The following is a 27,184-nucleotide window of genomic DNA, read 5'->3' on the forward strand; positions in this document are numbered from 1 at the left end:
TATGTAAAATAGGTTGAAGTATAATTGTGGAGTAACATACAATATGTTCAAGATTTAAAATAAGCAGATAAAAATAAGTAGAGATTTAAAATATGAATTACTTATTGTTTCGTGTGCTACTACTATTATTACATATTGCATTGAATTTCATGAAATAATAAAGGAGTAAATACATATATCGATATAAAGGAAGAATAGGTAAATATTATATATCAATTTAATTTGATGTTATAAACATTAGGTAATTAAAAATCAACATAATATATATTGTTCCGAATGAAAAAGGTTAGTGTTATCAACTTATCATGCAAAAAAAAATAGATAAATTGACTACCTACAAAAGCTGAAAAGTATCGTTTTTTTAAACGTAAAATGAAACAAGTGTAAAATAACAAACACTTGCACCGTAACCGAGGACAAAATTGTAAAAAATAGCGTTCACACATGTGCTGTAAAAAAAAATCATTGCTGCATTGAAGAATGTGCGGTATGACTACAATCAATATCTTACTGCCAGTATCGAATTTGAACGTTTTTGCCTTTTTATCCGCAGTCCTCACTCTTATTAACTTCATCTGACTGCGCGGTACGCGAATATGTTGTTTAGCTGTACGACAGTCAATAGTTAGTGTTGTTTAGTCTATAGACACTGTAAATAATAGGAGGTATATAAAGTAACTTACTTTTTATTTTTAGCCATGTATAAATGGATGATTCGCCAGCTTCATTGCTGGCGATACACTGGAAGATACCCATATCGTCCATTTTTAGGTCGCTGATGACGAGGGAGCGGTCTACCTCGACACGGTAACGTCGTCCCCCGTCGTCCACATCGGAGTTGTCCGTTTCTTCGGTTTCTGCGCCGACGCTCCAAATTTTTCTTGAATCTTTATACCAGGTAATGCCCGGCAACGGAATTCCTTGCACGTTGCATTCTAATACTATGGTACTACCAAATTCACCAAACGTTTCGGATTTTAAAGTGGTCGTAAACACCGGCTTCTCAATTACAGTGACGGCGGCAGAAGCCGTGACGGTTGCGAATCCTCCCGTTTTTAATCTCGCCTGGCATGTGTATTGACCTGTATGACTTAAATTAGCTGAAATTAAGCTCAAGGTTCTGTTCCATTGGTCTTGTAAATCGTAAGTGACGCCGGCCAGATCTATTAAAATGCCATCTTTAAACCAAAGTGTTTCTAATTCGTGCAGAGGCCTGGCATTAGCTATGCAATATAAGTTTACAATTTCTTGGCCTTTTGTGATTTTGGTGTCTTGTGGTTTAATTATAATTTCTGGTGGTATTTCTTTATCGTCGTCACCATATACAGTTAATTTAATGTAAGGGCTGTTCTCTACTTTTCCTAGTTGCGTGTTTATCGCCCGAACTCTGAAATATTACGTATAGTTTGTTACTGGGTTGACAATAGATGGGTACCTACTTTGTATTACCTAGCAACTACTATTGCGTGTGAAGAAAACGACTTTGTAGCATAATAACTGGCTACTTCGAAGTGATTCAAAAGTGGTAGTTAAACCAACCTGTATGGCCTTTCGTCTTCATTCGAAGCTGATAGAATGACGAGTTGATGTTGTGGCGTAAGTGCATATTTTTGATCGTAACGAAGAGCTCCATTTTGATCTTGCCATACCACTGAAGGAGGTGGCTCAGATTCAATATAAGGAAAATCAAGAATTGCAGCTCTGCCGGATTCGACAACTACTACATCTTGTTCTATGTTTCCAAATACGCCCATATCTGCAAGTTAAAGATAATTAATTTCATAAGCGCGATTACCACAAGGAGCACCAGGTTTCATTTTACTAATTCCGTCAGTATTATTTTAAGAGCGTGGTACTTTAACTTAAAGCTACGCGGAAAGTTTCCCCATTACTTTAGCACAAGTCAACTACTTTGTATAATGGAGTACCTATATTACCCTTTAATAAATTATTTGATTATTCTTGAAACTCACGAAGAGTCCTTAAGTAAATGGGTACTTATAAGAATTAGTTAAGCTTACACGCAACGACAATATTGTTTTTTTCGCTGAATATGGCGCCGACGTCATTTTTGGCTATGCACTGATATGCTCCTGCATCATCACGTTGGGTATTGAGGATCTTGTAAAAGAGCTCTGATGAATATTCTCCTAATGGTATACCGTTCTTCAGCCATCTATATACTGGTTGAGGAATCCCTGTAACACGCAATCGTATATAGGTCAAGTTATGAGACATTCTATACATGACATACAAATCTAACACGTTGGTGACGTAGGTAATCAAATGCTTTTGGAAAAATTTAAGCAAATTACGTAAGCTGAGGCACAGAAAACTTTAATTTCTCTTTCTCTTACCGTGTGCAGAACACTGCAATATTTTGGTGGTGCCTTCTCTGACTATGCTGTTTGAGGATGATGGCTGCATGCTGAATCGTGGCGGCTGCATTTGTACTAAAACAATAAGAAAAAATACATTATGATTTTATGTTATTTCATCCTTTGATCGACAAAGACGCCAATTCGTGTTCGGAAAATTGCACACACAACCGCCAAAGGTTGTGTGATATTTTAGGATTTATTTTAAGAACATTCGGATACAATTTTAGCAATGTCTGTTTGCTTGAGCGCGTACCGATGGGGATGCAATTTTGCACATGGGTTTAGGACCTGAATTGCGATTTAGGATTCGGAAACCATCTCCTTCGCAAGCAAATGCTAGTCTATTAATAAAAAAAGTTCAAAATGAATGTAATTAAAATAAATGAAGGGCAGGAAGCGCTGTAAGAATTATCGGTTTAATAAATAAGATAGACCTAATATAAAACCGATTAGATAGCGAGTTGAATAATAAATGAAAAGGCTCTCTAAGGTAAGCGAGCCGTAAACGTAAGATGTAATGTGAGTGTCGATAGATACCTACGGTTAATGCTGGTTTGACCTTGGTATAGTTAAATAACTAGTAGATATCAACCTAATTGGCTACCTCGCTTAAATTGTATGCCATTTTTTTATTAAACGCCCATATTAACTTCCATACATCTACATTCAAATATAGGTACCCAAGAGCAATAAAAAACGGTTACATTATGTATACATGTTGATTACAGAGTTAAATAACTGTTTTCAAGTAAGTATGTGTATTCGATTCGATGAGAATACCGCGACTTAAAATATCTCTATACCAAATTTCATCTAAATCGGTATAGCAGTTTAAGCCGGAAGGAATAGGTAACAGACAGACAGACAAAGTTACTTTCGCATTTATAATATTGGTAGGGATTAGTAAAGATAAGCGCAGCGTATTAGGGCTTCATTATAATTGCGTTAGAAAATAAAGTTTTGAGTCGATTCAAACTTGGCCGGACACACAGCCGTGTGACTAGATTCTTAAATGTCCCTCAATGAAAACGAGTCACGCACCAAAACTCAGAAGTAGGTACAAAATAATTCCATGCCATTGTTCTTAAATTGCGATATAAGTATACGCCTATTTGTATTATTCTTTCTCAAATGTAGAGACACATACAGTTTTACTAGTCAAATATTGCAAGTGACCCAATATCAAAATAAGTATGTGATCTCAACAAGAGTAAACCCATACTTCTTTATTAACGTTAATTACCAATGAAACGGGATGTTGTTGCAAACGTCCTAAATACATTTGAGATGACTCAGTAACGACGGAAAGTGAAAAAGACGATCACTTAGGACACGTCATGCAATTCGGACCCGCAGTCGAATATCAAGAGGCGTGTTTAATGCGCTGACCGATTTTATCTTTCAATCGGAGCACGGGCCGTCGGTCCCACCGAACTTGTTACGACACAAAACCATTTATCGTGGCCGGCCGGAGTCATTTTGGGAACAACGGTTTTCTATTTTCAAATAGGCTGCTAATAGCAGTAGCTATTTCTGATTTGTAGCCTTGTTACAAGTTTTGTCAAAATAAAGTGTTTATGTGTTGAGATACGTATTTTAGCAAATTTCATAGATTAGATATATTTATTTCTTAAAGAAAAAGACATAGTATTTTAAACAACAGGATAAAACAAAGAAAAATTAAACTTAACGACACTTACTTTCACGTCGATAGAGAAACGATGAACGAAACAATGTAAAAACAAAATATTGAACATGAGAATTTCCTCAACAATAGACATTCAACAGTTAGGTATGGTTACGAGAATGTTGTGATTAAGGTTCAACAATGATTCGATTTCTATCTCTCATGCTAGTATCAAAGTGAGAACTAACAAGGTTAACAAAACGAGGCAACCGGGAAACAATCAAGGAAGTCACAAGTTCTTATCTTAGTGTATTTTTCTTTCAATGAACTGTGACTCCGGCCTATTCATTACACCGCCTCGCCTCTATCAGACGCTGTTGATTGTAATGTATAGGGAGCTTGAACGACTTAAAAGATTGACCCTTGTCTATCGAAAAAGGTCGACTCCATAGGGATTGCTAAAATTTTGGCACGTTGTAAATCTAGCTAATCCTTTTGTTTGCAACCGCAACAGTGCAATGTTAGCTAAGTCATTAGTAGCGAGCGTTAGAGCCCTTTCTTGCGCATTGAGTTTTCCCAAAACCATTCGACTGTTTTATTGCGAAACATCAAATATGAATTTTCTCACTGCTCCACCTAAAGAATGGTTGTATTGCCCGATTTTGCCCTCCTTTGTTCATTATTTGTATGCAATAAAGCGTTAAATATTGCGGCAGAACACGGATACTACAAGCCTTTATTGCGTTTACGTCCGAAAAACAGAGATAAAGGATTATCCAATCCAAAGGGTGAGTGTATGGCGAAGCTTACATTAATAATGAGCATGCACGTTTAACACGCGCGTAAATACCTAAATGCGAGACTCAATAAACTTTAAAACATGATTTTAAAATTTGTGTTACCACGTGAACGATGAACCAATTTAATCAAAATTTCAAAATATTATAATGGATGAAATGCATCTGTATTGTAGATGTAGATGCGCTTTACAGTAATTTTTCATCACGTGTTTTGTTTAACAGTAAATGTGCCTTCACTGGACGTTGTCGTATTATACTTGATGTCCTCGCTTGTGGCATTTTCTAATGCAAGCTCATCAACATTTACTTGACGTTGACGCTACGTTGTAGGTAATTATCGTTGGACGAACGCTGGCCGAGTTAAATTGGGCGAAACTGAATCCGAAACTGTCTCTTAACTTCGTTTTGGAATCAGAAACAAATATCTGTGCTCATCACACAAATAAATGCCCTTACCGGGATTCGAACCCAAGACCGCGGCTTCACAGGCAGGGCCACTACTCACTAGGCCAGACCGGTCGTCAGTATACAGTATTTAAAAGCATTATTTCATCCTTTTGAGGCTACGAGTGTCGGATATGATACATCTGGGAAATATAAAACGTGTGATTAACATACCTTTTATCCGATTCGATGTTATTGTTGAAACCTCAGAAGTAGGTACATAACCTGCTCTTACCTCCTGTAGTTATTATATGTTTTAATATTAATGTCTTGGTTCCAACATAGCCGTTATTTTAGGCCATATTACAACGAAGTGCTGAGGAAGCTATCCACTTACACCACCTAAGTGCATTTGGGTTAATATAGTTTCGAGTTTATTATGAACTCCCAGCTTAAAATGCAAGATGTTTTTTATAAAAATCGAGAAAGGAGGAAGTGATGTTATTAACACGTAAGAAGCAAGAATTTGTTTATTTTTTACGTGCTCTTGATTGACTGCAGCAAAGCTGCCCCAGTTAGCCGCAGTCAACGCTCAACTCGTGCACCTACAGTATCGAATTACATCGGTTAGAACTGTACATAATTTCAATAATTCAACCATGTTATTTTTACGTTTAACCTGATTTTTCGCACCTATTTTTATTATAACTGAAATTGTACGAACTGACATGCCAACCTATTTACTATTGTAAAGCCGAGAATTCCACGCCTTTAGCAAGTAGTTCAAGGATAAATTCAATTTCACAATTCATTCATATCACGAACTGCCGTTGTACTTACATCCCTTCTAAAGTGAAATTGACTGACATTTGGAATAATTCAGTAGGTCTGAAATAATTATACATAAATAATTATATATACAAATATTGTTTGTTATTGTAAGTAGGTAATTATGACATTCTTTAAGAATTCTGATAGGTACTTGTACTTTTACTAAAGGGGTTGAAATTGAAACGTGCATGTTACAGTTTCAACATGCTTTATAATTACCTAACTCTTATCTTTTGCCTATAGTTTGTATCTATCAGCTTTGGACGAAAAATTTCTAATATTATTCTGTTACAGTTGCACCCATTTAGCTATTGTATTAACAAAGCTGAAGGTATTCAAAATGCAACTACCTACAAAGTGTGTAGGTATACAATTATTTCGTATTACGAGCAAAATTGGTTTTAATATCCAACCCACGGAACACGAAACCTAATGAGCTGCAGCTCGGCTGTTTCAACAGGGAATCAAAACCGGAGAATATTGTAATTTTGAACGTAGCAAGTTACAAATTATTGTAAGCATCACAATACCTAGTTAATGTCCTGTATGTGGCTTTACACTGATAATCATGTAGTAGGCACCCGGCTTTATACTTTTTGTTTATTGTATCTATGGTAATTTGCTAGAGAGAGGGAGAGAACTGTCAGATTGGGCGGCTACGCGTTGCCCGAGGTTATGTTCGATTTGATATTGTTGTAATCTTAAATTAATCCTGTATATCAATGTAATAAAAGAAATGTTACTGAAAGCAGTGGTTTGAGTGCAAAACCCCTTTTACTGAGCATTAAATCTGTGAATGATTACATCTCAGAAAGCGGGATTGTGAATTCAAATGCCCACATAGATATTGGATGATTATTTTCACCTGTATGGAGGTGCTATATTGAACCATCGCACTGGGAGACTTCGGCACAAGATCGGCCGAAGTGAAGGCATACAATGAATACAAAAGTGCAAGCCTTTGAAGAGCAGAGGCGAGTGGAACTACGCGAAGCGTGATGAGTTAAAGGCCCGACCACCTGCGGTCATCAACTACAATTTTGTCGGAGGGCTGCTGACTTGCGGTGAATGTGGACGTACATTCACTGCAAAGATAGGTTACGTCAGCCACCTGAGAGCTCACGATCGTCGCTCTCACTGATGATGAGAGGTGCGTAGAAATGTAAGTTGCTTGGTCTTTTAAGAGTTCATTTCATAATGAAAGCAATAGAAAGTATATATATGATACAAGATAGATTTCATATTTTGTACGCTAAACAAAATGATTGACAATTGGTTTTGTTTGCTTACCATAAAAAGTGTTTTGAATTTGCAATGCACTGGATGTTCGCTATATATTGATCTAGTTATTAACCCGTGTTTTTGTCATTGTTTGTTTTTGGACTGTGAGATTACATGTTGGAATACAATGAGAATAGATCTCGACGAGAACGCAAGCAAAACAACCATCAGCTTCGTCACGGAGAGATTGGTGAGACACAGAGCTATCATTAAGAGGCAACATGGTTATGAAGGAAGTCAAAAGGGTAAGGATGGCATTATGCAGTATTCAGGTACAATGCAGGTGCTCAGTGAAGTTAGTTATTAACACTGAGTTGTATCATGATGTTAGTTGAATATTTACTAGGTATTATTACTATTCTTTTTTTTGGATAGTCTAATGACACTAAAAGGTATATTGTTTCTAATGATGCATGAGTATATAATGCCTATATATGGTAAGAGATAACAAAACAATGTTATGGATCAGTATCGCAGAGGTTATTGCCATGATAAAATGATGGGATAGCGAAAATGAGAGGAAGAAAATGATAGCGGGCTAGAATTGTAGGAGATTGGCCCATGACGGTTGTCAATGGAAAGAGTTAGAAGAGGCCTTTAGCAGGCACCACACTTATTTAGATATATCTCTATATCTATACTCCGGTCTCTGATTCAGAATAAAATAATATAATAGGTATAGTAATATAATGTGCATATAAATTATTTTGGACAAAAGACAGAAAATAATTATTTATGAACATTTTGTGTATGAAAAAGGGATTAAAAAAATGATAATTGAAGATATTGAATGGTATATTCTACATAGGTAGGTACTTGCATGTAGTTGCATATCATTGTTATACTGAAAATTATCAATCTGGATACTTAGAGAGAAGCATATAGAAACAATAATGATTGAATGGAATTACACACAGTATGAATTCTAAATTTGAAATGATGCTGGTAGTTGCACATCTATTTCATGCTATTGTTTCAAATGTCATGCATCTCAATAACCCAATTCATTAGTTTATGTAATTCATTCTTAAGCCTGAATTTTGTATATGAGCAAGGTTTATATAATTTAAAGATGAAAAACAGATGAGCAGAATTTTTCGAAATTTTAAATGTTATCGGTTACAGATTTGTCATACATTCTTTTATTATTATTATTTTCGATTGATTGGATGTATGGAAATTTTGCATATTGGACTATAGAGATAGTCCAGGCTTAATCCTCACACCTCACATACAAATCAAGGAAGTTTAAATTAATGATATTAACATTTCAGAATGTAAAAGAGACTTGCACCATTAATGGTGTCACAATTATTCTACATCAATTTACAAAAGAAATAAGTTTGAAAATATAAGCAACAATTTCAAAGCATCATTATTAGCAACATGATGTCTGGTCGCATTGTGGATACTTTTACTGACATTGCATATGAAAACGAAAAAGACAGTTTATTTTCTGTTAACGAGTACAGGTTCATTTACAATGGTTAAGATCTCCTAGTAGGTATTTAAAAAAAGAAAGTGAATAATTTCACTCTATTTGGAATTCTTGAATACCTACTTCATACCTTTGAATTGATGACAAGCGGTATTTATATTTAAACCTTATTGCACAAAATATACACCAATGTACAAATTTGTCTCTCTAAATTTATAAATTTAGTGCAAGTCCTGTCTGGTTTAAAGCATTTGTTAAACGTGATTGGCTAAACAAGAACAGATTACTTTTTCCGTGCTGTTGACTCAATATTTGTCTAATAATATTGCATAGTATTCAGTTATATTTTTTAAAATTTTACTAGGTATTCAAAATTGAAATAAGTAATGCAGTTATACATGCGTAATGTGTGTGTGTGTGTAATGGATTGCGACTAATAAATGATTATGATTATGATTGCAATCCAGTAATAAACCAAAAATGAAACTATGAATTGTTGCTATGAAATACAATTTATTTGTGACTTTACGATTTCATTTGCTTATAGGGTGAATTAAGGTATTGGAATAACTTTTAATTACTTCCAATGGTTCCAATAATATAATAGGTGGGGTAATGACGATAGTATTTGCTACGGTATACTCCGTGTAGTATACAGTAGTACTTATTTGGAGTGTTTTCTTTCCGGGTGCATGTCACCCCAAGGTTTATTGCTGCGTTTTTGCCGATTCCTGTGGCTGAATCCCTATTACTTTACTATTGTGAAATATTGGACGAAGTTTAGGACGAAACATCAGGACCATCAGGTCATTGAATAATCTGTTTATATAAATAAAAAAATAAAAAAACATATTTTAGATGTTATTTCTGAGTTGATGAATTGATGGAATATTTGTTATTTTAATTAATTAATGTTGATGATTTTTGATGAAGATAATGATTGATATCCATGACGACATTGACGTCTGATTACGATCTTAGTAACGATGAGTAGGTATCTAAGGAAAATCTAAGGTAATAGAGGTCCGATAACGATGATGATGTATATGACTGAACATGTCTACTACAGTGTCGATGTCGGCGACGATGTTTGCCCCATGACAGGGTCAATAACTGACCATATCGATGATAAAAACGGAGCTGGACGATTTAGATGACAATGTCGGCGATAATGCTTGACCGACCACTTTGATGACGATATATGGATGATGTATATAGTAAGATTAATTGAGTCGATGTGCATGATCAATGAATTAATTATTGACGAGGACTGAGACTAAAACGATCGTTGCTACTGCCAATAATTATAACATTTTTATTTTTTTTATGTTTCAACGCTGGTAACCTGGCTGAACGGATGAAGTTGATGATAAGCGAGGGCTTCGCAGCAAGAGCTGACTGAAGCAAAGGAGGTTAAACCGTTAAGATGGTGCTGCCAGCAGTGGGCAGGGCCCAAGCTGCCGATGGTCAGGGCCACAGAGTGAGGAACCGACGTACATACGCGTCGTGTCCAAGATTACCACCTTCTGCATCTGAACCTTGATCCAGCGACCCAGCGAGAGTATCTCTAGGTGTTGTTCGAGACTCTTCGCTGACATGATTGCTAGTTATCATATTAATATTATGAATCTAGAATATAACTGTTGAGTTTTGGCAGACTGTCTAGTGCAGGCCGTAATGGCAGACTGTCTAGAGCAGGCCATGACTGTTTATTATGTTAGTTTATGTTTTGGCAAAGTTAGGTTATTGTAATATGGGCTTTGTTGTCTGATCCAAATTAAAATATATATATATATATATATTAGTTTATACTTTGGCAAACTGACCAGCGCAGGCCTTGAAGGCAGACTGTCTGGGGTAGGCCGCGATTGTTTATGATGTTGATGATTTAAACTTTGGCTGACTGTCTAGAACAGGCTTTGATAGCAGCCTGTCTTCTAGAGCAGGCCGTGATGGCAGACTGTCTAGACTGGTCCAGTCTAGAGCAGGCCATACCAAATCAAATTATTAGATTGACTAGGTTGGATCTTGGCAGACTGTCTAGAACAGGCTTTGATAGCAGCCTGTCTTCTAGAGCAGGCCGTGATGGCAGACTGTCTAGACTGGTCCAGTCTAGAGCAGGCCATACCAAATCAAATTATTAGATTGTCTAGGTTGAATTTGGCAGACTGTCTAGAACAGGCTTTGATAGCAGCCTATCTTCTAGAGCAGGCCGTAGTGGCAGACTGTCTAGACTAGTCAAGTCTAGAGCAGGCCATAACAATTTATACTTTGGGATTATGTCTAGAGCAGGCCTTAAGGGCAGACTGTGGTTGTTTATGATGTATTATGCTTTGCCAAACTATTAGAGCAGGCCTTAAGGGCAGACTGTCGTTGTTTATGATGTATTATGCTTTGCCAAACTATTAGAGCAGGCCTTATGGGCAGACTGTGATTGTTTATGATGTATTATGTTTTGCCAAACTATTTAGAGCAGGCCTTAATGGCAGACTGTGGTTGTTTATGATGTATTATGCTTTGCCAAACTATTATAGCAGGCCTTATGAGCAGACTGTGTTTGTTTATGATGAATTATGCTTTGTAAACTATTTAGAGCAGGCCTTATGGCAGACTGTGATTGTTTATGATGAATTATGCTTTGTAACCTATTTAGAGCAGGCCTTAATGGCAGACTGTGATTGTTTATGATGAATTATGCTTTGTAACCTATTTAGAGCAGGCCTTAATGGCAGACTGTGATTGTTTATGATGAATCATGCTTTGTAAACTAATTAGAGCAGGCCTAAATGCCAGACTGTGATTGTTTATGATGAATTATGCTTTGTAACCTATTTAGAGCAGGCCTTGATGGCAGACTGTGATTGTTTATGATGAATTATGCTTTGTAACCTATTTAGAGCAGGCCTTAATGGCAGACTGTGATTGTTTATGATGAATTATGTTTTGCAAACTATATAAAGCAGGCCTTAATACTGTGATTGTTTATGATGAATTATGTTTTGCTAAACTATTTAGAGCAGACCTTAAGGGGAGACTGTCATTATTTATGACGTGTTATACTTTGCCATACTGTTTAGAGCAGGCCTTGAGGGCAGACTGTGATTGTTGATGTTGGTTTATACTTTGGCAGACTGTCTAGAGCAGACCATGACTGTAAATTAGTTTATATAAGTATATTGAAAGATTATCGAAAGAAGGTTGTTAATGCTACCAGGTGCTGGTCGTATTAAATTATTGTTTACATGATGTCAGGTTAAAGCATGTGAAGTGAGAAGATTGGTTTCTCAATAAGGTTAGCTGGTTGTATTAAGTTATTGTTTACATGATCTCAGGTTAAAACATGTGAAGTGTGAAGATTGATTTCTCAATAAGGTTAGCTGGTTGTATTAAATTATTGTTTACATGATCTCAGGTTAAAGCATGTGAAATGAGAAGATTGATTTCTCAATAAGGTTAGCTGGTTATATTAAGTTATTGTTTACATGATCTCAGGTTAAACCATGTGAAGTGAGAAGATTGATTTCTCAATAAGGTTAATATATGCAAATAGTCATTGGCTGTGATTGACTAATAAAGGTCTATAGTCAGAAGTTTATAAAAACTATTCTTATGAATGTTTGTTTGATATCGATAAAATTGTTATGATATATTACTGCTGTTATTAATGTACAATTGTTTTTAGTGAGAGGACTCACTTTAAATAAAAGGACGGCCGAAGCTGTAAGCATCACAATACCTAGTTAATGTCCTGTATGTGGCTTTACACTGATAATCATGTAGTAGGCACCCGGCTTTATACTTTTTGTTTATTGTATCTATGGTAATTTGCTAGAGAGAGGGAGAGAACTGTCAGATTGGGCGGCTACGCGTTGCCCGAGGTTATGTTCGATTTGATATTGTTGTAATCTTAAATTAATCCTGTATATCAATGTAATAAAAGAAATGTTACTGAAAGCAGTGGTTTGAGTGCAAAACCCCTTTTACTGAGCATTAAATCTGTGAATGATTACATTATGAACTATTTAACTCCCGGATCGCATATTACTCTTGTATTATTTCTTAAAGCACGCTAATTCATGGGTAGTTCTATATATTTAACTACACGGCATGATGGCACTGATAACTTGATAAGATAAGATGACTAACATTATCTTTTTAAGTTTTTACTAAGTAACCATCATCATGCTGTTATCAATTAATTAGGTCACCAATGGTATTTCGGTTTTGATGCCAATATCATAGAAATATTATTTGTATTGTATGGAACCTACTTGAATGCCTCATTTTAATCTCTAAATCAGAAACATTAATCTCGTACTCATCCTTCCCAACAATGACTAAATACATACAAATAACCGAGCTCAAGTAAAGATCCGATAGCGATCTAAAAATAGATATTGCATCGTTTTCAGCTTGCAGCAGCGCTTTTAAACTTGAATAAACATTGGTATCGCCGGCTCTTTTGTGGTTCAGTTTCATCGACAAAGTACACATAGATTTTTTACGCTGCACTATGATGTTATCTTATGAATCCTTGAAACAACTATGCACTATGTCGTCGGAACACTCAAAATCAGAACACGACAAAGACCCTGAATGATTTAATTTTGATTCTATGTATTTGGATCACAATAACGAGTAAGGTAGGTCTACAAATAAAGAGTTTTAATTGCAGACAAAATAAAACCAAAACATTAGGTAACTAAATGAATGTATCATGAACACCAATGCTCTACTCTGTACCGTTTTAGTATTCAATTACATACAGTAGCATTTATATTAATCCAGTTAAATTCAAATCTAAGTTAAACAATTAAGTATATCGCTTCCATTCTTTGATGGCAGTTTCGTTTGAGTTTTTGTACAGCGAAACAGTTGTTTACAAAGTTTAATTTATACAACAAGCGGGTACGCAGATGTTTGTTCATTAAATAAACGTTGATAGATGAAATTTAAAATGCAATTTTACTTCACCTAATTTGATATTTAAATGAGTAATTTACCGACAAAAGTAGAGTTAGAATAGAAGATGCAGCTGGTAATACTGAATTTGTTAAGCTTTAAGACAGTAAGTTTCAAAGTAAGTCATAAAGATAGCGATTTGTGTCCATGTTTCTCTGAGACTACTCCCCAGGGGATTAAACTAGGTCCTTGGCAGCGAGTACTATTTATCGCAGATGTCTTAGTTTCTGTGCTGTCAGAATGTTTGTTAAACTAAAAGCTAGAGATTAGCCTAATATTAAGGCAAGGTTGAGATAATACTATAAGTAGATGAGATTACGCTATGCGTGTACTGAACGTATAAAAACCTTTTTACCTAACCCTATATACCAATACGGCAGTAATTATTTTAGGCTGTGGTCTCTGAGGGCTTCCCACGTTCATACTCATAATGTCAAAGCTTTTCGCATTATTTTTACTAATCCTTAGCAGCCCTACCTGGGTTTGCAGGTAAAGTAGACAGTAACAAACAGTAGTCTTTATCTTATTGTATTTAACACAAGAATGAAGACTACGACAGGTTCTGACACACTAGTAAATTGTTAAAGTGACAGTGTGAGTGTACCTACACATTTAAAATAGATATCAAAATAACAATCTTAATCTAAAATAAATAAAAATATAAGTAGTTTAATTATTATAAAAATGCGACGTATTGAAAATCTATTATAAAAGGAAACTACACCCTATGAATAAAATTATTATTACCCCAATTTATGCCTTAGCGTTCATAGCTCATCACTTTTACGACGTTTATGCAAGGCCGGTTTTATATTGTTGCCGTGGCTGGATTGTTGGTGCTGGGGCAACAATGCTAATGGCTGGATGTATCATTGTAGGCAAACAAAGGAGTGGATTTAAAAACTGTATGCAGGTAGTATAGGTAGGTATACGAATATAATCGCACATATTCATTTCCTAAAACTAATATATAGGTAGTAGTAATACCGTCCCTTAATGGTTAATTTTATAATCAATATCTGGGAGACCGAGCTTTGCTCGGAAAACATATAAAAACTCAAAAGTGCGCGTTTTGCCAGAAATAAAACCTAGCTAGATCGATTTTTCGCCGCCAAAAACCCCCATATAGCAAATTTCATCGAAATCGTTAGAGCCGTTCCCGAGATCCCCGAAATATATATACATACAAATAAATAAATATACAAGAATTGCTCGTTTAAAGGTATTAGATAAACTATTAAGTAAATTAAACATTTATTTTATAGTTTAACAAACTTCCATTAATCCGACCCGATATTATTCGGACATGAAGCGTTTAGAAAGCAAATGATCAGAGTCACTACAATACAAGTAGTAAGTAAGTCCCACAGTAAGCTCAATAAAGCTTGTGTTGTAGGTATCTACCTAGACAACGATGTCTATAAATACATAGAAAACACCCATGAATCAGGAACAAATGTTCGCGAGTGTTCATCACACAAATAAATGCCCTTAACAGGATTTGAACTCGGGACCATCGTCTTCATAGGCAGAGTCACTACCCACTAGGTCAGACCGGTCGTCGCATTATTATTATTACCGTAGCAATATTACTTCATCAAGTGTTGGAATAGTTTCGTAATTTTAATCAAATATATTACATTACTGAAACGATGTAGATGGAACTTTTAGGTTACGACGGATTTCTAACGTAACAATATGAAAATGTTTGAAAATGTTTTTAAAATAAATCTTTAGGTTCTTATTCCCTTTTGGAAGTCTGTTAAAAAGGCACACGATAGCTGAAAAGGCTACATAAATAGAGAATAAATTCGTTGTAGGCAACTATCTGTTTAGTATGTTAGTGGTCGGCGATTCAACGTGCCACAGGTGTGAGTCACGTAACGGAAACGCTTCTTTACTGCGAGATTGATGTTAGAGAACTTGAAGCGTTCCCATCGTTTATTAAATATTTTATAAGAAACGTAAAAGGTAATCAATTGCCAGAATTGCCCTGCTTGTTGAACACTGAATATTGTCTAGGTAAATAGGATTGCAATCTATTGTAATATTAGTAGGTCGGACTGGTATGTTCACCTGATATGAACTCAACTATACCTACCATGAAATCTTCTTCTTTATCGGTCCCTCATTACTGAGGATCATGACATGACCACTTGGTTTTACATAAGTAAAACTTATAAGTGTATCTTGGGCTTTACGCTAGTAACGCCTTATATCCTAAGTAAGAATTGACGCCTGGATTATTTTCAATGACACTTTCAACAGTTTCAACTATTAATAATCGCAAATATGTCATTGAAATGTTTCATGTGTCTGCGAGCTGGAGCCAACTTAGCCATCTCGTTTCATTGCAAGTGCAGCCTGCAGCATGTCACATTAAAGCTCTTCAATATATCGCCGCTATACTAAATATAGGTAAGTACTATGACCCTTTGTATTTATAAATAGTCTGCTAAAAAGCCGAAACTACGAAAGAAAGCTACGCTCCCGCCCCAAACAAAATGTTTCCAGAGTGGTGCACAGTTAAATCAGCCGGGTAGATGTCATTACTACCGCTTACAGGGCGCAGGCAAATCAAACGTTCAATCAAACCAGCATACGCTCCTGAGGCCAAAAGGATAAAATGTTATGAAGCTACGATACTTGTAAAGTCCTTTTTGTTAGGATAATGTTTGTCAAGGAACTTTGTTACTTTGATTTGATGTCAACGTCAGAAGTTTTTATATACTTTAAAATAAATCTCATTGCATGTGAAACTAAGCGAAATGCAGTGAACTTTTTAAGATATTTTAGTCTCGAAATGAAAATCCTTCGGGTTTCTTTCGACCACTGTATGTAGGTAACCTACAGTTCGAACAAGCACGAAATTTACACACTCCAAATACATATAGTAGGTGCAAGAGATCACAGACTGGTTTGAATCCATTCTAGATCTGCGCGGAGTTGGTGTTGGTATGAGAATACGCGGCCAGGGTGAGTGGTTCCTTCTTTATTGTGTCGCACCCGACTCGACGTTAGCTTCCGTCCAGTGTTCCGCGGTCTCGGTCCGCCAGCTGGCCAAATGAGACAGGATTATTGAAGAGTGATCGGATATTGTTTTTTGACGGTTTGATTGCACTTGTTTACGTGACAACGTGATGATAAATCTGTTTGTTACAATCGCGCCGTGTTAAAAAGTGATGTTTGCTATATATATCATGTGGATAACCCCCGTCCATCATACCTACGCTCACTGACATCGTTAATCTTAGGACGTAAAATTGTCATGTTCAACTTTCTATGTAGGTAATCCTATGTATTCCGCAAAACTAAGCTTGGCAGTTTACAGTGATATCGGTAACAACTTTTTATTGAAGTGACCATACGTCATGTCACGAGCTCTTATTAAAACAAGTACTTAATAAATTAACCTCCAAGAGCGTACTCCCATCCTAAATGCCGGCAACGCACTTACAACCCCTTTGGTGTTGCGGGTGTCCATGGGCGACGGTAATCGCTTACCATCCGGCGATTCGACTACTCGTTTGCCTCCTATATCATAAAAAAAATCGTACCTAATAAAGAAAGTTATTGTAGGTACACTGATTATGAAAAGATAAACTAGTACTTAAACGATAAAACTGATATAAAATAATACTACCAACTCTAATAACGTATATATCTAGATTGCGTTACTAATGATCTTATATTTCTTGTCTTGCCCAATGGAGTTATCATTTATCTATAGATTAATTGTCTCTGGCAAAAAGTGTGATTGTGATCAGTTCGCTCTCTTATAGCGACAAACAATAATGAGTTCAGTAAGTACTGTAGTTAAATTACCTACCTAATACAATTATGTTAGGTTTAGGTAGGAATTTATTAGGAAAGAAATTTCTACGAATCAAATCACATCGCCAGTTAAACGAACGTAATTGAAATATCCATAATAAAATGCAAAAAGGTATTGTGAGCAGCTTGCTTATAACTAATGCATATGGAAGCCTTTTACCCTCACCTCACTGGTTTCATGTTCGTTTTATAAAGAAGCCATGCAAGAGACCCGGCTGTTCAAAGCAATGTGATGAAGTAGTGTTACTTATTTTTATAGGGAGTATCGAGGGCGAGAAAAGAGAGATATGTACTAAGTTTTATGTTCACATACAAGCCAAATTTCATCGACTGAGAAATTAATGCATGGGTCTCCATACAACAACTTGCTTCATTTCCTACACTATACATTCCATTTCATCCGCAGATGATAAACCACTATAAAAACTATTATCATGTTTACTAATAATAAACAAATGAAAATATGTGATCAAAAATATATATAATACACGACATATATCAATCAATTACATACAATCATAAGAAAGGCATCGCTTTGCAACTTGGAACTGGTCCCTCCTATTATTCGTGAAATTGATCAGACGTTGGACTAAGAGACAGTCCAACATAATTAATTTTAATTCTTAAATACTCGTAACTCGTAAGGGCTCATTTAGAAGGGGCGAGAACTCGCATGCGAGTTTGATTACATTGCGTCGTTTGATCGGTCGGCTGAATTGATGTAACCTCAATGGTCCGCAATGTAACATGTAACTAAAACCGTTTACCGTATACAAGTTCGCGCGCCGTCATTGAGCCCCAAGTGTGTTACAAATACTTTGTTACAGTACCTATACTGATGCGACTAGGGAATAAATCAATTATTTTATGAAAAATTGCCGGGTGGTCTAGTGGTCAGGACGTTAGGTATCCGCTATCCGCGTAAGCTGAAGACGCGGGTTCGATTCCCGACTCGGCCACCGCCTTAGTCACTTTTTCTTTTGTGTATGATATCTATTTCAGTGTATATTGATGCGATTACCCAAAACTATTCACGCTCCAGTACTAATTAAAGGGGAATTAGCTAACGGAATTGCAATGCCATTACAACGTATCTATAGCTAAAGCTTATTCTACTTTAGCCGTCGACCGACAGCGTATGGTATGACCGCACACTGCAACCGGTCGACACGAACACTTACACGTCGAATAAATGCCTTGCGTACCCCTACCACTAAGTGCACTAATACACTGAAAGCCGCTTACGGGGCTAAATGACATTCTAGGCACGGCTCCTCGTGCACGCTGAACCGCAGTCACCTAAACAAACTTGCATATGAATTGGTCCATCGAAGGTAAAGCTACGTAACAGTCTATCTTTGTTATTTCACACATAAATAACTTATGACCTTTCGCTGCTCTTCTGGCCTACATACGAACGACTTTCTTGTGGCCGTAAACTGCACCTATAGTATGGACGATCGCATAAAATGTAAAGAAGTTTGTATGTACTGCCCCGAATTTTTCAGTAATATATGTAGAACTCTCCCTAATATATTTACAACATACCTAGCATATAAAATACATACACTGTTAATGGTTATTTGTATTACAAGGGGGCAAAGTTGTTATTTAACCCCTCGTGCTATTGTTTCAACTTCAAGGCACACTGTTAATCTAACTTTGCTACCGAGTGAAACACAAAAATTTTCATAACCCCATCACGAGGAAAATAACATTACCATTCAAAAATCCAGTCCACTAGCCAACATGAGGGCAATTTCAAAAATGTCCACTCTTGTGGATAAAATGCCTACAACTTTCTCATCTCAGAAAAAAGACAGCCTCAGGTGCAGTGAAAAATCTATTGTTTCAATGATTGTGAGCCTTTGTCGTAGTCGAATAGAATGAAACCCGTTTTCGCGCGTTACAATAAATGTTATAATATCCTGTAACAAAGAAAATTTGTTTTATGCATAGAATTAACAACTTTCATAAAATAAATACATATTATAAAATTGTGATAGTTATTTAAAAAAATTAAAATAATTTATATTAGAATATCTATCACAGATTAAACTCATTAATACTTTAATTTAATATAACACAATATGCTGAAAATAACAACGGCTTAACAATTTCTGAACATTCTGCTTCCAAGTATTTTTTTAACAGTCCTTGTTATTTTCTAATTTTTTTTTAGGTTTCGTAGAAGGAGGCGCGGCGCACCCGCACTTATTTTAAAACTTTTGTGAACCATGACGAAGGAAGGCTCGCTTCACCTCGATAGGCACTTAAATGCCGTACGCGGGTTGGGTAGACAGTGACGATATTTATGATTTTTATGAACCTTAGGGTCTTTTATTTAATCGTTATATTTCTTATATGCAGCTACTATAACACTTGTACCGCCTGTATTGTTATAATATTATTGCGGTTTTACATTTAATAATAACTATGTATAAAAGAAAGGCATTCCTATTAATCATGGTTTTACCGATTTAGATTTCACCATTCCGAGAAGAAATAAGTAAAATGGGACTAATGAATTAGGTCAAATGTTTCACGGAAGCATTGCAGTTGTAATTATTTCCATGAACATTTGAATAATGATTTATCCTGATCGAATCGATCGAATGGTCGAGAGTACGAATTTTGTGTGAAACTTAAGAATTTATGTAGTCACTGCGTTGTTTATATAAAATGTATGCTTCTCTGAGCTCTAAACAAGCCACCTAAAAGCTACGATGCGAGAAGTTCCGCTGTAAAAGAACTCTGAAACTGAAAAACAAACTAGACACAGGACACTGCCTTCGAGGCTCATCAATATACTCTAACATGTATGTACATGTATTTTTACTGACAAAAGAGAACGTAAATAAAGCGGGTAGAGGAAAATTGAAGAGCTATTATAAAGTGTTTATTGTTAATTTACTCCGAGCTCTGATACTCGTGATAAAAATAACAGTTTGTCCGCGGACGACGGGATTTCAATCTAGTTTTTGCAACGTTAATCAAGATTATCGGTCACAACATTAATTTGGAAACAAGGGAGGCATACCTACTCGTATTTCTCATCGTCTTGTTGTGATAAGCCACGTCTATTATTGAAAAGGGGATTCTGTTTATCGCGAAAATTTTGTACACATTTAAGACGGAACTAAGTGCCTACTCACGGAAAACTCGTCAAAAAAAGAGGCCAACTTTACTACATATTTTTAAACTGATTTTCTTGATTTCTCAACCAGAGACCGACTTTTTTGGTCAACTACTACCTACTCCGTGCTTGACGGTAAGTATTCGTAGTCACACGAAAAGGTTTCTTTTATAGGGAAGTCAGAAGTTACACACATCCGTTGTAAAAAGCGATCGGAAGGAAGGAAATCCTCACTACTTTTATTAGTTTGATCATGACATGGTATCCATAATTTTGCTACTTGACCTAAAAATATGTACTTATAAAAGAACATAATTATATTCTACGCTAGTATCCCTTACTTATTTATTACACCAGAAGTCGGTCACATTCCCGTCACGGTTTTTCTGATTTATAATTTACGATGTTGGGAGCAGTTGTCCCATTTGGTCATGTTAGTAAATTATATTTAAGGGCCTACTGCAGCCGCGTCTGGCGCTTCGTAAACCACGCCCGCTAGTTCTTCCCTCCCCGCTAACACGCACACATGGAAACGCTTCGCGCCGCACGTGAAGTTTGTGTGACCTTTTAGCACCATCTAACGTTACAGAAGTTAACTACCATTATACGCGGTCGCTGCGGTCGGCCAGAAACTTAAATTCGGAAAAAATTGAAACAGATGGCGTTGTTACTTGTTCATAATAGCAAACAATAAAATAATTAATTAATAAACCTGAATATTTATTGTTGTTTTGGAAGATGTTAACAGCATAGAAGCAGCAGCGTATATAGCATATAAGTTAAGAGTATTGATAATAAGAAAATAGCACAAGAACAGAAAAGAGATTATTTTTGATAAAATATGATGAAAACAGATTTACTTGATTACGCTCACCTGACTTTGCGATCACTAAATGCAAATTTCAACCTTATTGTTATGGGGTTACAATACCCCTGGGGTTGCAGGCGTCCATAGTCGTTATTATTATAAATGCTTTGGTTGAAATGCTTTTTAACCCTCGAATTTTTCATAGTTACAGTCACCTGCAATAATATGTTACTCTTCGACGGCCGTAAAAATATGTGACACGCTCTTATGGCTCTACAAATAAGATCTAACATGATCTACCGCAAAACGGCCTTCGGTGTGTAACATATTATTGCAGCTGACTGTACTCGTATTCATTGTTGTATAGGTAGGTATTAATATCTTTTATCCGATCGATTTGCATTTATTTGAAATAAATCACAGTGTTTAGTAATTATATGTTTTATTGAATAAGAGATTATTTAGGTATGTAAGGAATACAGGGTGCCTTTTTGAAACACTCATTTTTAAGGTTCCGTAGCCAAATGGCAAAAAACGGAACCCTTATAGATTCGTCATGTCTGTCTGTCTGTCTGTCCGTCTGTCCGTCCGTATGTCACAGCCACTTTTTTCCGAAACTATAAGAACTATACTGTTGAAACTTGGTAAGTAGATGTATTCTGTGAACCGCATTAAGATTTTCACACAAAAATAGAAAAAAAAAATTTTTTTTGGGGTTCCCCATACTTAGAACTGAAACTCAAAAATTTTTTTTTTATCAAACCCATACGTGTGGGATATCTATGGATAGGTCTTCAAAAATGATATTGAGGTTTCTAACATCATTTTTTTCTAAACTGAATAGTTTGCGCGAGAGACACTTCCAAAGTGGTAAAATGTGTGTCGTCCCCCCCCCCCCCCCCGTAACTTCTAAAATAAGAGAATGATAAAACTAAAAAAAAATATATGATGTACATTACCATGCAAACTTCCACCGAAAATTGGTTTGAACAAGATCTAGTAAGTAGTTTTTTTTTAATACGTCATAAATCCCCTAAATACGGAACCCTTCATGGGCGAGTCCGACTCGCACTTGGCCGCTTTTTCTGGATAATTTTGAATTTCAATTGTCAGGGGTGCCTACATTATTTTTTAATACATTTTACAACGACAACAAACAAAAGTTCAAATTCGCCGTATTTTTATTACCCGGGTCGATCGCAACAAAATAGAAAATCATGTTTTTCAAATCTAAGCGTTATTGTAATTTATCTCAAATAACCAAAAAGTCAATCTGACTAGAACTTAAAAACGAAGTGAATTATTTTAATATGTCGATTTTTCTTGGTGACCCAGGAGAATTTTTTTTTGTATCCCATACAAAAAGAGCGTATCCCAATCGCGTATCGGTTTTGGTTTTTACTTATAAGTGTGAAAAATATATTCTACCATTTCTACCATATACGAAGAATGTGTGTTTTTTCATGTTTTATGTGTCTTTTTGTACAATAAAATGTTTTACTGCTACTAATATATCATATTAACGATTAACTAAAAAGGTATTTACATCTAATTTAACTGGTAAATTATTAAAGTCCGCTAAAATTAATATATACCTATTCAAAAAAATATTTGTTAATATGTCCCAAAATCATGGCTCATTTTTTAAGTCTCCTGACTTACCAAACATATCGCAAATCGCAACGAAGGCAAGGGTACAACGCGGCATCGTGAACCTAATAACGTAACGTTTCAGTTACTTTTTTAGTCGCCGACCATTTTATCCGGGGTACAAAAAGAGGTATTAGATCTATCCTGGGTCTAATATGTTATAAAAACATAGTTTTTTGAAAAATGTTCGTAGGTAGTACACAAAATTTACATTTTCTTTTAAATATGATTTGGGTCATCGTTCTCCCTGGTGACTTTTCTGGCGACCCAAGAGACATCAATTTTATTATGACTCAGGAGACTTTTTTTCTATGCACTTTGATTTTTTTGATGCGCTAATTTTGTAATCTAAAATAACTTTAAACTGCTGATATACTTATATCACTTTGCTGATGAGTGGAAGTGGAATTGAAACTTAATTTGTTGTTCTCTCCCTTGACATTTTGGCATACATTTGACATGCTGCAGTGCACTCCTAACGTTAATAAAGACATAATTTTTAGAAAAAGCTTTAGGAAAACTCACTCTTGAGCTTAAAACGATTAAGTCCTTATCATATCATGTTAGATTTTTAGTAAAGACCCCAAATCAGTGAAAATGTCTCTTAGCCAACTAAATTTGTCTCTGGGAAAAGTACGATATCCCTAAAAATTGTACGTACATTTCGCATTTTTCTGAAGGAACGGAATTCATAAATTGGGTTATTATTATTTTTTCAGATTATTTGATTGCATTGACATATCACCAAGATAGATAGAACATTTAAGTTACCAGAAGAAAAGCATTTGTGTTCTTTTATACAGTGTGGAAAAAGTAGGTTCGATTCCGGGGCGCGACTAAGCGAATTTAAAAAAAACAACGTGTTGCATTCCGGGAGTGCCGAGAGAAGTGAAAACTCAATGACTCCTTTCTATTGAAAACTTGTGGTTCCGAAATTGCTGGTCAGTGAGCTTGTTTAAAATTCGAAATTCAAATTTATAGCGTTAATTGTTTAAAATTCGAATAGAAATTGTAAAGTTACCTTGCAGACCTCGCATCTAAATATATTTGGTCATGATATTTTGAGTTTTATTCACCAGTACTAGAGTTCACTTTTATTAGTGATTTCATCAAGATGTAGCTTTATTTAATTATATTTGAGTGATATAAAGTTATAATACTGTGAGATCCTCGTATTTCAGCCGGTCAAGATTATAACCTTTTTCATGTAATGTCATTGAGATTTTCTTTATTGATTTAAATGCCATCTAAATGATTGGCCATCTAAACCTTACGGTCACATGATCGCCTTACGCTGTCTCGAGTTTATCATTTTTTCCCCACCTCAAAAAGTGCCTAGCGCCGCTAAAGAAGTTTTCACTTCAAAAATCTTTGAATGCAGTTGTTTCTTTAAAAAACAATAATGTTTCATTTAAGTAAAATGAGCAAACTTAAGGTTTTAAGGCACTTTCCCTCCAGGGCCCATAATTTTTTTCCACCCGGTAGTAGACAACAATTTTTTTCCGACTAAATGAAGTTTTATTAGATAAATCGTTGATCACACATCACATCAAATCGTTTGTCATCACAATCAAAATTTGTCAAAAGTAATGAAATTTATGCCAAAAAAACATAAATAAAACATATAAATTCAACACATTTTTTTAATAAAAATCTTTCTCGATGATATAAAAAAGAACATCGACAAATTATGTTCAAAGAATTAATATCAAAACAGATGTCATAATTAGGATTGGCTACTTTAAGAAAGGGACAGAGAGATTTAATCCTCTCGCTTTGCACGTTTTTCTCATTCCTCCTTGTCAAGCCAAAATAAACTATAAAATGATAGTAACACAGTACATTGTAATATTCACTTTTTCCACGGTATCATGTCATTGTAAATTACTTATGTGTAGTGGCGTGCGACTTTCAAACCGGAGGTCACGGGTTCGAACCCCGGCCCGTGCAAGTGAGTTTTTGTAAGTAGGGACCTTTTTTTAGTGGTACTTAAATATAATAACTTTTCGTATTATTGAAATAAAATATTTTATTCAAACAAACTTAATAATATAATAATTAAAACGAATAATATCAATTAGTTTTTAATACTTATTCAATTATTTTAAATTATTTGAGCATGAAACATACTAGATTTATTTTTATCATTACAATAGAAAAAAAAGCAAAAAATATATTCTTATAGATATTTTATTTTCAAACAAAAATAAAGCAAAAAGTTACGGTTAGATTCTGATGGCTAAATACCAAACAGCTACCGATACATTTCTATATCTGTCGAAATTTCCTAACCCGTTGTAACTGACAAAGAGTATAGATTTCGACGTAGCATGACGTAGCTTAGCAAACACGCACACATGCGTAACGTATAGGCCTGTAAGAAGGCACCATCATAGGTTTACCTCCGATTCCATTACTACTCAATGGAGTTACGACTCAACGTTTATTGGATATTAAAATTTTACGTAATTCGGAGCGCTGCGCGAAGTGACATAGGTCTTACCTCTTTGAGGCACGACGGCCATCTAACATTACTGGCATAAAGGATGCATTTACGACTTTGACGCATGACAGAAAGAGAAACCGAACTGCGTAAAATGGGCGTTTGCTGTTGAATTCATAAAATCAAAAATCGATAATAAATCCATCGGTAAAGGATAATAAGTTAATATTTAGTTCTTTGAAAGTTAAGACGAGATGAAAACCTTTGCTGTAAGGTGGGTTGTGCTGGATATGGATGTGTTTTCTAGTTGCACGAAGCTAAAACCGAAAAATGAACAACGTAAGTTTGGATTTATTTTCTATCGAGAAAATTTTAAGCATTCGTGTTTCGACTACTATGAAATCACTTATCATATAGTCAAGAAACATATATCCGAAAATCACTACTGTTTGTTTCCGGGGCTAGCCACTGCCACGTTTCTAAGATCCTGTTATTTTTCGATGCACGGCCTTAAGTAACACGTTGTAGTAGTGAGTGTAGGAATCGATCGTGTACAAACTGACGCCAGGTGGATGTCGATTTTACAACCGACCCGTTTCATATGCGTGCATATTTAATATTTTTTACACGTAAGTTTGTTCAATAATACCTTTATTATGATTTGCATAGATGCCTCAACTGATTTACCTACTACATATACGTAATTGAGGAAATTAGAAATTTCAGAAATTGAATGGCTGCTGATTGCTTGATATCCATGAAGTACGGGCGAGGCCATCTCCTTGTATAAAGAACCTAGTTACTAGATTTCCTGTAGCACGAGTGATTGATTAAAGGCAAGGTACTTAGGGACATATATACAAATTGAAAATTACGTCATTCAGGAGAAATTTTATAAAATAAATAAAAACGGAATCTTAAAAGACTGCAATTGTATAATAACACATGTCTATAATAGTGTTGCCAGATTCCCTAGACATAATCACGACCCTTGTTATTAACAAAAAAAAAACCTACTTACAAGCACTACATATTCAGAATTTCTCGTAAATCCGAATTGTCTAGAGTACCTTTTGTTTACGTTTAGGAATCACCTTGCGGCAGCCGGAACTGGGAGTAAAAAGTTTTACGAGGTTTGGGCTGCGCATAGGCCGGCCTGTAAATATTTATGGGTCCGAGCTAATATGTCCTTTTTATATTAAGAGCCAACAGGAGCTAAGATTAAAATATTTTAGGTAAATATACCCGTCTCGCTAACGGAAGCGGCTCCTAAAACTAGTGCGATAAGGACAAGGCGAAAAATCCTGCGTAAAAATATCAAAAATCGAGGTTTCGTACTCGACTGTTTCCTCCTCCAAAACTTAACCAATCGTAACCAAATTTGGAAATCTAAATGATCATGACATTATCTGTGTCGGACCGTTTTGATTTTTTGACTAATTGATGTCAGTTTTGAATAGCACGCCTCTCATTGCGGCATAGTCAATTAGGCCATTTTTGAAGGGCTCTAGCGCCTTAAAAAACAAAAATATCAAAAAAAGCAAAACGGTCCGACACAGATATTGACAATATTAATCTGTGTTGAAAAAATCATTGCTCTAGCTTCAAA

The 27,184-nt window shown here is 35.6% G+C and overlaps 1 protein-coding gene across 1 annotated transcript in view; it reads right to left on the reverse strand.

Moving 5' to 3' along the window:
• Positions 1–27,184, reverse strand: part of LOC134648849 (protein sidekick) — a 59,802-nt gene that overhangs the window by 21,128 nt on the left and 11,490 nt on the right. The window contains exons 2-6 of the mRNA XM_063503430.1: positions 2,358–2,453; positions 2,022–2,198; positions 1,540–1,756; positions 684–1,387; positions 512–607 (exon numbers count right to left, since the gene is read on the reverse strand). Coding sequence (XP_063359500.1) covers positions 512–607; positions 684–1,387; positions 1,540–1,756; positions 2,022–2,198; positions 2,358–2,453 — 1,290 coding nt within the window. The remainder of the gene's footprint in view (positions 1–511; positions 608–683; positions 1,388–1,539; positions 1,757–2,021; positions 2,199–2,357; positions 2,454–27,184) is intronic.

This window comes from Cydia amplana, chromosome 6, assembly GCF_948474715.1.
Source record: "Cydia amplana chromosome 6, ilCydAmpl1.1, whole genome shotgun sequence".
Taxonomy (NCBI): domain Eukaryota; kingdom Metazoa; phylum Arthropoda; class Insecta; order Lepidoptera; family Tortricidae; genus Cydia; species Cydia amplana.